This window comes from Lepisosteus platostomus, chromosome 12 (assembly GCF_059453375.1).
Source record: "Lepisosteus platostomus isolate fLepPlt1 chromosome 12, fLepPlt1.hap1, whole genome shotgun sequence".
Lineage (NCBI taxonomy): Eukaryota > Metazoa > Chordata > Actinopteri > Semionotiformes > Lepisosteidae > Lepisosteus > Lepisosteus platostomus.
The window spans coordinates 37877720-37893317 of record NC_142622.1 but is presented as its reverse complement, the minus strand read 5'-3'; the positions used below and the strand labels follow the sequence as shown (position 1 = coordinate 37893317).

General features: G+C 37.1%; 1 protein-coding gene across 5 annotated transcripts in view; it reads left to right on the top strand.

The window, feature by feature from the left end:
• The window catches only part of fhod3a (formin homology 2 domain containing 3a), a 244989-nt gene that overhangs the window by 211100 nt on the left and 18291 nt on the right, over nucleotides 1–15598 (top strand). For all 5 annotated transcript variants that reach the window (XM_088601865.1, XM_088601864.1, XM_088601869.1 and 2 more), the window contains 6 exons: nucleotides 795–1151; nucleotides 1837–2717; nucleotides 8860–9018; nucleotides 11273–11455; nucleotides 12883–13002; nucleotides 13468–13629. In XM_088601865.1, the coding sequence (XP_088457991.1) occupies nucleotides 795–1151; nucleotides 1837–2717; nucleotides 8860–9018; nucleotides 11273–11455; nucleotides 12883–13002; nucleotides 13468–13629 (1862 nt within the window). The remainder of the gene's footprint in view (nucleotides 1–794; nucleotides 1152–1836; nucleotides 2718–8859; nucleotides 9019–11272; nucleotides 11456–12882; nucleotides 13003–13467; nucleotides 13630–15598) is intronic.

Sequence of the window (15598 nt, the reverse complement as noted above, 5' to 3'; positions counted from 1 at the left end):
GAGCTTTTTACATAGACATTATGAGCATCCCCCCCTTCTACTTTCAGCATCTGAACATTATCAACTTGTCATTTCTTCTTCCACAATTTGCAGGCTAGTTTGCTGTGGTTATTCCACACATTTTGCATTTGGAAACAGTTTGGTATAATTACTGTGGGGTATAACACATGGCATCAGGTAAACTACTGATAATAAAAAAGCTTTAATTGTTTCTTTATTAATGAGTTTGCTTACACTTTCACACTTTGTACTTGCCAATCCGCAGAAGGTTATTTTGACCCTGAACTGCAACGGAAATCCCCAGTGCAGTTATTAACATATGAAACTAATTAAGCTATTCTGTATAAATACAGTCAGATTACATCTTTTACTTGTTACATGCTGATTAAGCTATATGTGATTTGGACCTTAGAATAATTTTATCCATTACCAATACAGTAACGAATGTAACATCTATAGTTATTGAAAGTTTTTGATTTTGCATAAAGTGTATTATTCGCAATAACAGACATGTATGTAAAATGTAAAAAGGGAAGATCTAAAAATCTTATTAAGCAAACATTTTACATACAGAGCAGAGCAAATTGCTGCCTTTTTCTAAATCCATTTCAGGAATAGTTGGCGCAGAATGTAAAAAAAAAGATCCTTAAAGCTTCATCTTTAGAATGATGAAAAGCGAGGAAATTTGCTGAGCCCAGTGACCTCTCAAAAGAGTTCATTTGCTGAAACATGTTTTGGAAAAGGTCTAATGCTTCATGTTAAACGCTGCCATTTTTCTTTGCTTTTAATAACAGCTAGTGAGCCAGAGTCAGTACAAGATCTTGAACCCACAACAGAGCCGGCCATCATACCAGAGCCAGAAGCAGAAGGAGAATCCAATTCAGAGACGCAGGAAGTGGTCCTTGAGGCAGAACAGGAAGTGGAAGCCCAATCAGAGGAGGCGGAGTCACAGAGCGTGGCAGGACCAGAGGCGGAGGTCGAGCGGGTTGCAGAGCACGAGCCTGAGGAGAACACCCTCCTCAGTGAGAAGGAGAGACAGAATGAAGAGGTGAATGAGAAGGACAACTGCTCGGCTTCCAGCATCTCCTCAGCCAGCAGCACATTAGAGAGAGAGGAGAGAGAAGAAAAGCTGACCAGCGACAATGAGACTGGTAAGACGAAGGACTCTTGGGAGGGTCTCAGCAAGGGCCCCTGTGATGCATTCAGTGGAAAGTTCTTCAGTCTGTATGCTTTCATATTTGTACTGACAAATCATCTTGTCAGCTGAAATCAAAGTACTGCAGTGGAGCATATTAAATGGAATTGCTATATAGCAATAGTGAATTGCTCTAAAGTTTAGTAGGCCTGATTATAATGATCAATGACCACAAAGACAAAAAGTAGTTTTTGGTGTCATTAAAAAATTAATGCAGTATTCCATTCGTGCAGTCTTATCTCGCAGGAAAACATTGTAATTATTCGTAATTTCTCTGCTTTGTTATACAGTATATATTACACAAACATTTGATTATGGCTATTGTGAGCTTTTGGTGTGTGATATGATTTCAACCTTTTGTGTGAAACTGGCTAAAGGTGAAAATGAAATAAAAGATAATTGCTGGACAATTTAGATTAGTGTAGCTTATTAAAATATCCTGAGAGAAACAGAAACACCAGTTCATTATGAAATGTCAGTCAGAGAAACAAGAACAATAAGAAACATACTCTATTTACTGAGCATAGATCTGGTTTGCATTGTTCCACTTGACAAAAGCTTATTCATTTTAATAGGCTAATAAATTCTGTTTTAAAATCAAATGACCCATTTCCCATTTTTCTTAACCTCTCCCGTTCCAGGTCAATGGACACAGTGCATTAAGGATGTGGATGTGAATGAGCAGTGCAGTAAGATCCTCAACAGCAAGCTCTTCATGTTGGACATGTTGTATGCCCAGAACCAGAAGCCGCAGGATGAGGATGAGGAGAAGGAGAAAGACAAAGAGGAAAAGGAGGATAACGAGGAATCTGTGGCCAGCCTAGCTAGTCGAATCTCCATCTTCCAAGCCGGCAAGCAGGCCAGTGAGGAGAGTGTCAAAAAGACAGACAAGGAACAGTTGGACAATCAAGGCAGTGTGAAGGCATTTACTGAGAAGTTTAACAACGGTGAGCTAGTCAATGGCTTATCAGTGCCAGAGAGCGATCTTGGGGAGAAGCAGCCAGACAAAGCTGTGCCACCTGCCAAAAAGGAGTCTGACTACATTTGGGATCAACTGATGGCCAGCCCTCGTGAGCTGAAAATCAAAGACATGGATTTTACAGACTTGGAGGACGAGGATGACATTGACATTTTGGATATGAATAGCTTGATGAGCTCTGGGGAGCAAATCCTTCCTCCTCCCCCTCCTCCTCCTTCCTTTATGGCCTTGCCTCCCCCACCCCCACTTTTTGGATGCCCCCCTCCGCCCCCAGTGCCTGGCACTATGCTGCCACCTCCACCTCCCTTCAGTGCCCCCCAGCATATTGGATCTCCACAGCTGTCACGAGGAGAACCTCTGTTCCAGAAAAAGAAGAAGACTATCAGGCTCTTCTGGAATGAGGTCCGGCCTATGGAATGGCAGTACAAAAATCACAGACAATGCAAAGAGTCACTGTGGAATAAGTTGGATCCCATCAAGTTGGACACCGCTAAGCTTGAGCACCTTTTTGAAACCAAGTGTAAGGAACTGCCTGTCACTAAGGTAAGAGCAAAAGAACACCCTTTTCTCTGTTTGTGATTTGAAATATTTATATCTACATCTGATCATGCTGTTTTAAGGCTTTGTGTTGTTGTAAAAAAAATGGGTTTGTACTTCAATTATGTTGTACGTTAGTTGTACAAGTCTGCACGCTATACTACAAAAAGAGTCCAAACAAAGAGGAGCAAACAAAATTGTTTGGAGTCTAAAAGGAATTTGATACACTTATGGCAGGTTAAAGGAGCAGAATCTCTTCAGTCCTAAGCAAGTCCTAGCAACCAAATGAGAGGGACGGCTTACACTCCTGTGTTCTGTAAAAAACCCTGATGCTACAAAACCATAACAAAACATTTACGGTACCTGCTGGGACACTTACTTACTGTCCATTCCCAGAGAGATTTGTTAGTTGTAAAGTTGCAGTACCTATGGTTATGAATTTTGTATAATTTTTCTGTGAAAGTGTCCATAGGCAATTGATTATGTTTATGTCAATAAGTTGTATACTCAAAAGATAAAAATAAATGTTTGACAATGCTAAATCAGATTCAAATGACAGAATTTTTACTAAACACTAGAATTAGCAGGGCATGCAAGAAAAGCCTAACACTGTAGATGTTAATACTGATGTTTCAGTGATTTTTTTGGTGAACAGTTTCACAAAATGCATGTGCAAGTTAAAAAGTACATTGTTATGGGGAGATGACTTGCTTGTCTGTAATTAGTATGGTTAGGTTATTAAGTTGGATTGTAAATTTTTAAGCCAAACCACAACATCATGTTTCATTTCTAATAGTCTGGACACAAATAATCTAACTTTTGCAGGTCTGTTTTTGAAGAGTTTCTGTGGTTTACTATTCGTAATTCACTGTTTCCTGCTGTGTATCCTATTTTTGTAAAACATGTGCTGCTGTTTAGTCCTTGGAGTTAGAGACACATGTTTCTGTGACCTTTTAAAGCACATTGGGAATGTATTGTGTCATTTGGACTGCATTCAGCCTGTGTCACTGTTTCTTTTTAGACCCAAAGAAAAAGTACAGATTAGAAACAGATCAAATAAAATTTAGGATAGTGTTTCTTCAACAAAGAAATGATGGGGTGTGATGGACTCATTCTAGTTCTTTTAAGCTGTGTCAAAAGTATTCTAAATATCCTAGCTGACCAAGTGGGTTTCTTTACATCACTGAGTTCTGTATTAGAGTTCTGTGGTAGAGTTTGAAATAAATCCACATATGTATTTTTTTATAATCATGGGTGTAATTATTCTTTACATTTTCTTAAACAAAATCACTCCTCTGCGGTGTAGACCTATATTGTGTAGGCTGTTTTATGACTTTATTCTTAGTATTTGGAAACCATGTTCAATGTAATATGTTTCTTTTTAATTGGAGTCATCCAAGGAGCATGACAGTGACTACTTAAGTGTGAAATCTGATTAAAGAGTTCAGTTTTTGCTTAAACTCTTTATTTCTGAAAGAAAAAGGTTTCACCGTTTTACCAGGATGGTTTGGTAAGATCCGAGACAAATGAAGATGAATAAATATATGATAAGAGGCAGATGTACAGTATTACGAGTGTAAGATGTACTTAAGATATACAAATCCCCATGATCTGACAGTGGTCTACCAATTGGAATGAAAGAAGAAATGTTATCTATAGACCATCAGCAAAACTCTTCCAGCTTCAAACAGGACAGGGATAATACCTATTGACTGGAAAATTGTTCATGATGGGCCCATCCATAAAATGGTAACAAAACTGAATTACATAATAATAGACCTACATTTTCCTTATGTTGTGCATAGTTATAGAAATTATAGTTAAAAGTGAAGGTTCATCTACATGTCAACAGGAATTTGGTGGATAGTTAAAATGGATTTAGAAAAGCTGGAATGATGTATCCAGAGCAATTTATATAGTACATGCAAATTATTTAAAGGCCTTTCATGAAGTTCCTTTGAATAGCAAGCAGTAGGTGTTCAGGGTAATGTGTGTCTTTGGTGTAAGAACTGAGTAATGGATAGGAAATAGTGTACCGATAAGGTTTGAATGCTCATGTGGGGGTATATAAATAGTGGAGTCCTACAGGGATCAGTATTAGGACCAACTAACTAAATTCTGGTAAAATTAGCAAACATAGATGATATCATAATAGAAGGATTAGAAAACATTGTAAAAGCTGCAATAGCAATAATAATTTTCGGAATTTACTATGGGTAACATAGTATGTTGGTTTCCTATCAAGTTGGAACTCAGTAGTGAGTGTTATGAGACCCACGATGTCTCATGATAGAATGTTCTCTGACAAGGGGATGTCAAAAGGCATAATGTTATTATGTTTATAACACCCATTTTCTGGTTAACAGCTGTCACAGAAGGACATTTGATGAAACAGTGGCAAAACGATTAAACAAAGTGAAACTAATCTGTGTATGCTCAGTACAGTTCAAAGATTTGGTCAGCATTAGGACAGCTGCAATCAATTTCTCCAAGCCCCTCATACTGAACTGTGTTTTGTATTTGGCCATAAACAGGCACTTCCTGCTGTCTAAAAAAAAAGTAAAGAAAAATGTATTAAAACTCTCCTCGAAAAATAGCCTTCAGATGGTTAAATGCCACAAAGGATGCATTTTTGAAGAAAAAAACCAGGTCCCAGAAAGCAAAGGCCCTTTAATTGCAAGCTTCAAAGATAACACTTTAAATTCAATAATGAAAGGTGTCAATCTATTAATGCTATTTATTACAACTCTTAAAAATAATAAAAAGAACCTTTACAATCTGATACTGCAATAAACAAAATCCGGTTTTCTAAAACATACTTTAACAGCATTTTTAAGGCATTAATGTGAACTGTGCATGTGTTAACGTATTTTAATGTACTATGTTGACAGGTGTTAATAACTTATCTATTTTTGCTGTGTTAAGCAAATTTCCAAGCCGGAAAGAGGAAACGTACTCGAGGCAGACTTATGGTGGTGTTAAAAAAGAAGTCACAGTAGAATTGAAAGTGGCATTTAATTTGGAAATTCGGAAAGGACAGTTAAACCAGCCTGGTAAACAGTTCTGACTAAACCATATGTTTAAGAGGTAATTAAAGATTTTAAGAAGAAGTCCAACTTGAAGACTACTGCAAGTCGCCTGGAACTTCAACAAGACACTTGGTGCCAACAATTAAAAAGGACTATGCTAAAGTTGCTTTCAGAGTTTTGCTTGCGGCCAAGGCTTCATGTATTCAATCAGTTATGTCAAGCATGCAGTCAAATTGCCTGTCAAAAGGATGTAATGATAGAAGTTGTTTAGTTCATTAGTTGCTTGGGCTTGTTTCTTATTTCTCAGAAAGAGTGGAAATTCTTGGACTGCTCTTGGTGAGCAGCGAAAGATTTTTTACATGTCTATCTCATTTCAGAGCACTCAGCCAATCTCCCTGGGCCAAGGACTTTTTAAAAAACGTTTTAAAAGCCTGGTAGATCACACAGACCAAGCATTTTTTTTCATTCTGGGCTTGGTTCTGTTCCTGAAAGGTACAGCAACAAAAAATGGTTATAGTTCATTTGAACATGTGATTGAAAGGGATCCATAGGATATGGCTGTTGTGTTCCATTTTGGAAAATATCTACAAATACAGTATAAAGGATTGACAACAAGTCATCTTTTTTTCCATACAAACTTTAAAAAGGAGCCAGATTAGGAGGATATGTTAGCAATGCTGGCAAGAATCTGGTTCAGGTAGATTGAGAAAGCACATTAGATAAAGGTCATCAAATATTTCCTTTCTTCAAGCCTGGCAACATGTCTAGACACTGCTGAGTTAGGAACAAGAATGCACTTTATAACGACTATCAGGCAAAAGTTAAGAAAAGCAATTCACACAAAACATTTGCTTATCTACAGCAGTAGGTCAATCAAAACATTATAACCAGTATTCTTTTGCAATTTCTTGACTAGAAAGAGTCTAGACTAGAGTTTGGAGTTGCTAGATTTGGCATCCTCTTTAACAGCCTCTTTAATTAAAATTGTTAAACCATGCATTATTTAGTTATATCCATTGTCTGGTAAATATTTTTCTAGCTTCAGGGGGTGGACAAAATAATGTCAACACCAAGCAAAATCTGAATATTTATTAACTAATTTGGGCTGCCCTTTGCCTAGAGAACAGTTTCATTCCTTCTTGGAATACTGTTATATACACTTTGACCTGTTTCTAGGGTGATATTGGACCACTCTTCAAGAATGAAAGCCTCCAATTCTTTGAGAAATGAAGGAGGTGGAAATGGACTCCGCACTTTACATTCCAGAACGTCCCATAAAGTTTTCAATCATCTTTAGATCTAGTGACTGGGGAGACCATGGAAGGTGTTTGACTTAAGCAGCGTGCAAAGGGGCATAATTGTCTTGGAATATGGAAACTTCTTGATGAAACAATTTTGTACCATAGGGTGCACCTGGTCACCTAAAATGATTTGTATTCTATGGCAATAATTCTACCATGCAGAGTGATAATTACACCGAATGCTCACAATTCTGCCCATACCATAACAGACCCACCCCCATGTTTGACAGATGGAAGCATGCAGTTTGGCTGGGGGGCTTCCATTGGCTTTCTTCAAATATAAACCCATCCCCATATAACAGTTAAAGACAACTCATGAGACTGTATAACATTCTTCCATTGCTTACATCGTAAAGCTTACATCGTACAATTTTTATCTGAGTCACAGAGGTGTAGAATTGGTCCTGCTGATATTTTTGTTGTTTGTGTTTCCATTATTTTGTCCACCAAGAGTAAATTATGTAGTTCAATGAAAAAGTGACTGCATCACTCAGAGCTCTGAACCTATTAAAGAAATGAACATTAAATCAAGTCAGCCTCCTTTTTTGGTGAAGATTGAAAAAATGTTCAGTGGTGTCACTAGATAATTCACTTGCTTCGAACATGGTGTAGTTAACCTAAAAAAAGAAAAATGCCTTCTATCATTGTTGGGAAGGAATTATAAGTACTAGAATGATGCTATGTGTGATTCATTTGATCTGTCTTAGTACTGCGTTAAGAGAAACAGGATCAGGTTTATCCTTCAATGGTCCTTCAATGTGTGTAGTAAGATGCTACACATGTTTTATCAGTCGGTGGTAGCGAGTGCCATTTTCTACGCAGTGGTGTGCTGGGGCTCTGGGATTAGAGCAGTAGATTCCAAAAGGCTGAACAAGCTCATCAGGAGAGCAAGCTCTGTCATTGGGTCTGACCTGGACCCCTTGGAGGTAGTGGCTGAGAGGAGAATGATGTCCAAACTAGAGGCCATCATGGACAACTTCTCCCATCCCCTCTATGACAGGCTTGCAGGAATGAAGAGCACGTTCAGCAATAGACTGATTCATCCACGGTGCGACAGGGAACGCTACAGGAGGTCATTCTTGCCGTCTGCCATAAGACTGTACAACGCATCCACCTTGCATCTTGGCAGAGGCAACAGCGACAGTGACCTGTTTCTGGACTAAACGCATATACACATCTACTGCTACATCTGTTCTCTTTCTTTCTTTTTCTTTTTCCCGTTTACAACCACTTTTGTGCAATATATGCCAGGGACCTGTGCAATACATTTATATTTATATTTATATCTATGGTTACATCTATATTTATATTCATACGTGTGATACGATTTTCTGTGTACTGTTCTGTTCTAGTTTGTTCTTGTGTGTCCGGACTGTGAGTAACTCTTGTATTGTATTGTATGTATTGTACTATTATTATATAATTCGTTACACTGTGGCTGTGTTGTGTGTGTTAAGCTGCTGTTGCACTGCAATTTCCCTCACGGGATCAATAAAGTATCTATCTATCTTATAGAGCTGTATTGAGCCCTGTTCAAGGCCAGTGAAATTCGGTTTGACTAGGAGACAGACTGAACAGTCAAAAAATGGATGGGTATAAATACAGTGTTTTAAAGAAAGGATCTGCAATGTGTCGCTTAATTTTGTAGTATAATGTGAAAGTCACTGTCAATAATGGATCTGAACTTGGAATTGTGATGAAGAAGAACTATGCATTAACTACCATATGCTTAATACAATCTGCATTGTTTGACAGACTAGCCTTGAATAGCTGCAGCCTGTACCCTGAATGTCCTTGTGTTTCTTATCCTGAATTTAGAAAACTGCAGCTGATGGGAAGCGACAGGAAATCATTGTCCTGGACTCCAAAAGAAGCAATGCAATTAACATAGGTCTGACAGTGCTGCCCCCACCAAGAACAATCAAGACTGCTATCCTCAACTTCGATGAATATGCTTTAAACAAAGAAGGAATTGAGGTAATATTTAAGTGATTGTAGTGGATATAAAGTTTTTCCTTCTAGATCATTTTTAATTCCTCAACAAAGTGATGCTATGCAAATAAATATAGAACCTTGATAAAAAAGTTTCTACTTAGTTACTGTAAGTATGAGAAAGCAGTCATTTGTGTAGTACCCAATGAATGCACTGTATACGTACAAGAAAGTAAGACATTGACATTTATGTTGGGGAAATTTTGTTGGGATGCATTCAATAACAGTAGGCAACGCTTCATTAAAATAAAACAACAATTTATGATATCTTTGACTAAATTCCCAGCTCAAACTTTCTAAATGTCAAGAAATGCAGATAGAACATATAACTGGTTTAATTGCCAGTGGATTCTGTCTTAATGAAGTGAGTTTAAATTAGGTTTAAAGAAAGTGGGCAACTGCAGCTGTCCCCAAGTAACTTTTTTTTTGTTTTGCTACAAAAGAAATACAGATTCAACTATAGTTTTATGTAGGCTATATTCTCTGTGTTATCCAGTTTGGAAAACACAGACCATTTATATTAACTCGTTGTCATAAATTGAGACTCATTAAATGCAATTTTCAGACCTGTGGTACAAATGTATACAACTGCATTAAAATCTTGCAACTGACTATCTTTTCAGATTGGCTACTGTTTTCACATTTATGTGGTTTCTTCAAAAGATCCACTCAGTTGAGGTTATTGTGTACAATTAATCACCTCAATGATTAAAGTTTGGCATTACAAGCACATTTTAATGTCATTTTAGAACTATAATGGAGTCTTTGGTCATTTGAATCGGTACATATTAAATTCAGGAGACAATCCCTTAATCACATAATCCATAATCCTTACTGGAAATACATAGTACATGCATGTGGCAAGTATACAAAACCAAAAAAATACATTATGTACTCTGGCACAGGAGATGTGGATCACAAACAAGCAAACGTTTTCATGCTGTATTTTAATGCTGCAGGGTAATAAAATGTATTCTGTTTAATTCCAAACTCCTGACCTTCTGGTTTCTGCCAAAAAACACCAAAATTGCAGGAATCTGTTTTTATTTAGACATGTAAATATTTTAATTTGAGACAACATTTTAACTTTATAGGGTTATGCTGTCTCATTTGTTTTATAAGTTCTTTTCTTGCTCTCTAAACACAGAACTTTGTGGTTGTTTCTTTCTATTATGTTTTTTTCTCATAATTTCTATTTCTAGCACCCTGTGACCTTCAGTTTTCCTGTTCCTAAATTACATTGTCCAATGGTTTCAAGTGACACCAATTTAAGCAAAGCAGATTCTTTTTTGGTTCAGTGGACAGGCCATTTTATTAACATATCTCATTCACAGTTGTGGTTCATCAGCATTAGTGTTAAACAACACTTAACACCTCTTGCCTGGAGGTTTGTGGGTTCAAATCCAAGTGGAAATGTTGCTGCTGTACTCTTGAGAAAAGTACTTATCACACATTTATTTAGCAAGCCCAGCTGTCAACATGGATATTAAACGTCTATGTATTTTCAAAAAATTCAAATTCAGGGTCATGGAGGAGCCACAGTTTCTCCCTACAAAGTCACAAGGGCAAGGCTGGGTACACCCCAGAGAAGACGCCAGTCCATCGTGGCACACACACAGACACAAACATGTACACACCGACACCTAGGGCCAATTTCACCAGTATTTCCTACCAGTATGTTTTTGGACTGCGGGTGGTACCTGAAGCACCCCAAGGACACTCACAAGAACACAGGGAGAACATACCACTCAGATAGCACCCCATGTCTGGAATTGAACACAGGGCTCCAAGCACTATAAGGCAGCGACGCTAACCACCATTCCTCCCAGGATATCAAGTCTTTATATAAAAATGGTTAATTTATGTAAAACATGTAATCCATGTAAGTCAAATAAATTATTGTGGTTCTTTCCCTGATACCTAGAAGAACAACAGCCCCCTATCTGAGACCAGGAAAACAATTTTCAAATTACAGCACTTTAAATGAATTTACATTCAAAAGTGACTTCTCAGATTAGATTTGATGTTTTTTTTCCCCACAATATAGTGTAAAGACCAGAGTGTTAGACTCCCCCTAGATGAGATGCAAATCTATTTTAGGTACCCATTTATAAAGCTTGGATGACTGATTCAAAATATAACTTGCTCAAAGATGCAATAGCTGTGTGTGCTTTGAGGTCTTATACATGCCACTATCTGGATCCACCGTTTTAAACAGGTCTCAATTTGTTGTTTCCAGAAAATTCTTACAATGATCCCAACTGAAGAGGAGAAACAGAAGATCCAGGAAGCTCAGCTGGCCAACCCAGACATTCCTCTGGGCAGTGCTGAACAGTTCCTGCTCACCTTGTCTTCCATCAGCGAGCTTTCTGCCAGGCTTCAGCTGTGGGCCTTCAAAATGGACTATGAGCTGATGGAGAAGGTCAGGGACATACTAAACGAATGATGCTTCAACCCTGCTTCAAGTAAAAACACTGTGGCGCACAGAGGATTGTGAATTAGTAGGCATCCAGAGCACCACTGTTCTTGAAACATTTTTTTAATGGGACACTTAAAAAATTCAAGTTTCATATACAATTTTTTTGTGTAGTATGCCTGCTTATTCACTTCTCCATGCAAGCCATGCAACTTTTAAATGATTTTTATAATTCTTGCTATTTTTATTTCTTACTAGAACCATACAGTAAGATGGGCTTCTAGCAGTTATATAGCTTGTAAAGCAGAACTAAGTTTTTAAACTGATGGAATTCCATCTGTAATAATACTCTGCTGTAAAATTAAAGCTGTACTTATAGCAAATGGGTACACACATAAAATATATACAATATAATACTGTATTTAAATGTACCTGAAAATAGCCCACTCTCTTAAGTATATATACAAACAATTCCTGCCCCCATCATTTGTCAATTGCTAACCTTAGTCCTGTGAAGTCTCCTTCCTATTTCCAATGGCTACCTAGAAACAATATAGAATCTAAAGTTAATTTTTGGTTAGCTAGGGCCAATTGGTTGAAAAGTTAAGAAAATTAGAGTAGATATTGCAAGTACTAAAGATGTTGGAAATCAACTTTGTCAGGAGAGTTGGGAAATCTTTTGTTTGTGTTTCATACTTTGCTAAAACGATAATATATAGGAGACTTATAAATAATAATATTTATAATATATTTATAAATAGCGTAAGATGCACATTTATACAGTGTCCTTCTAAAGTACTAATACAGCAAAACCATAACTAGTTTTTGCTTTACTTTGAGATACTAAGCTGCAACCACTTTGAGTTCTTGTCTCTATTGGAGGTGTTCTGACTTAAAATACATGCTGAGTTGCATTTAAATCTGAAAATTGACTTAGTGTAAGCTTTATCCACTCTATTCTCCAAATGAATTCCTTGGTTACTTCATAGGCCATATGTTTTGGGTCATTGTCATGCTGCATAAAGAAGCACGACCCAATATATATGGAAGCATTTTCTTCAAGATAAGCAGACAAACATGCTTCTGTGAACTTCAGAATTCATTCTGCTACTGCCATCACCAGTTGGACTACTTTTACAATAAAAATATTGAGCCAGTTTCAGAGGCAGCAAGGCATGCCCAGCCCACGACATTACCTCCACTATGCTTTGCAGAGGAGACAGAATTCTTTGAAGCATCTGCATTTCCTTCCTTTCTCCACTCCTTAGCTTTTCTATCACTTTTGTAAATGTTTCTTCTTGGCCTCATTTGTCCATAAAACTTTGTTCCATATTTCGCCTGGCTTGTTTTTGTACTTCTTGAATCCAAAGAAGTTCAAGTGCATCCGTAAAAAATATTACTGTTAAATATAATGTCATTTCTGTCATTTTCAGGAGGTAGCCGAGCCTCTCCAAGACTTGAAAGAAGGAATGGACCAGTTAGAAAACAATAAGACATTGAGATATATTCTGTCCACATTGCTTACAATTGGCAATTTTCTGAATGGATCAAATGTAAGTAATGGTCTTGGCTCCTAGGATCCTTAAAATGTATACTTTTTACATTACTTTTGTCTCTTGAAATACTTAACAAGGGAAAAATGTGGTTATGTTTATGTTGTTGAATAAAAACAGAATGTTTTCTAAAACCTGTTTGGATATAGTTTTGCTCTGCTTTTTTTCTATTTACTTCGTAATTTTAGATGGTACAAATTTACTCTGTATGCGTTTACATGTTCCACATGGTGGCACAGGGTACCCAAGAGTTTATGTTAGATTGTGGGAGAAGACCTTTATCCAGTCCAGTATTTTTAACTCTGCCTTTTGTGGATTTCAAGTTTCAAGACAAAGAATTGAGCTATTTTAACTTTACTTCTCGTTAATTTTGGAAACGTATGTTTATGTGTGGAAGACTGATGTAGAATCTATTATAAGACTGAGGTATTCTCTTAATGCACTGCTCTTGTGCTGCATTTCAAGGCCAAAGGATTTGAGCTGAGCTACTTGGAGAAGGTTCCAGAAGTGAAGGACACAGTTCATAAGCAGTCTCTCCTGCATCACGCTTGCACCATTGTGGTGGAGAAGTTTCCAGACAGTACAGATCTCTACTCTGAGATTGGGGCCATTACCAGATCAGCCAAGGTATTGCCTCAGCCATTAACCTCTCATCCTTTACCGCCTTAGCATTTTGTTAAAGAGAATTTGTAGTGGGGCACATGTTTGCTAGACCAAGGAGGTTTGTCATTGCGAGAAAGAAAAATACAATTTCGTCAGACAAAGGTTCATTCAGCAAAATTAAAAAAATTCTACCTCTCACACCCAAATACAACCTAAGCAATGAAACAGTAAAAGCATGCATACTTCTATTTTAGCCTAAATATAACAGAAGAGATTAATGTTAAATTAATGTTAATTAGTTGATACGCACACCTTTGATGCTTAATACCCCTTTACAACATTATTGTAATAGTTATAATAATACAATAAAACAAGCCCTTGAATTCTTAAAAGTGTAAATCAGCTGTTAAGTAACTGAACCTCCACACATTAATGGAACAGAGGCATAAATGGAAAAAATAATGCGGAAATAGATTTTTTTTATTTTACATTTTAATACTGCATAAGCAGTCATCTGAATATGCAGTTTTAAATCAATTTTTCATTCTCATTAAAGTTCAATTTAAACCAATGCCTTCTGTATGTTTGTCCATTTTTAAAATGGGTCAAAATATTAAATTCATTAAATGGGAAATCTAAATGTTACCCTAAATGTTAATACTGTTAATTTCTTTACACAGAAGGTTGTGTATAAAACACGTGATCCATTCATGTTTTTAAAGCAGATTGAAATCCTTAGATTAATCAGAAACTACCAAATGGACTACATGGGCCAAGTAGCCTCCTTTTGTTTGTAACTATTCTTATCTGAAGTAACCTCTGTTTGTATATAAACAGTCTAGTGACAAGAATTCAGTAGCACTCAATACTTCACTCTTTTGGTCTTTCTGTGACTGTATACCAGTTCAGGCGGGACAAGACAGTAGCATGTACAAGATAATAATAAGGCAGCTGAGATTGCTGGTGAGATGGAGAGACTGGGTCACCTCTCCTGGACTGTACCAAAACCCTTCCAGAGGAGGAGATCACAGTTGATTCTCAGGTTGAGAGCAGGTACAATAAACCACATAACATTGTTTAATAGTTCCGGCAGCTGGCACAAGTATTCTGGTAAAAGGTTTGGAGCCTTTAACTTTGTCTTGGGTGTTTATACATGTCATAATTCAGAGTAGAAGTGCTCCATCAGTATTATGGTGCACTTGTAAGTCAATACATTGAATTATATACTTTAAGACAATAATGTTTTGTGTGTCAAGGCTGCTCATTTAGCCTCAGAACAAAGGTAATAAAAAGCATAGTTATTTTCTTTATATAAACTAAAACCTCAGCTTCCTTTCTGGTAACACAGGTGCTGGCAGACTAAATGTTGTAAAAAGTGCAGTTGCCTGTCTGGATTTTTTTTTTAAATACACTCTGTATTACTTTAATGCGCAAGTAACCAGTAAACCTGGTACAATCAAGGCTGCCGGAACACAAAGTCTGTGCCAGACTTTTTGAAACCTGCACTAGCATGACTGTGGTTGACCCTGTGATTATTTTTGTTTTAATGTGTAGTAAATCTCTCATGCCATACCCAAGGAAAGGGTTTTGCTTTGATCCCCAGCCTGCTTTGTGTTAGGGCTCTGCTTTGAATTAATAACAAAATGTTGTTTCATACACAGTGACCGCACCAGCAATGTTGTTTATTTAGCATTCTGCTTAATTGTCCCTGCTCCTTTGAATTTAATACAAAGAGCAGCTTTTTTTTTATTCTCCTGACAATATTTGTATAGGCTATCCATTTTAGAATGAGAGGCTTTGTTTTCCAGTTTGAGGTATTAAAGAAGGGTCCAGGTCTAACTATTGAACCGCAGTCCTTTGTAGGAGCAGAGTATAAAGTTATTATACTAAAGTCTTTACCGGCTCTTATGGAGCTCCTTATGGAGCCAGTATAGACATTAAAATTCTTTTTAATGTATATTCTAAGAAATTAAATTCTTTTTAATGTAATGTG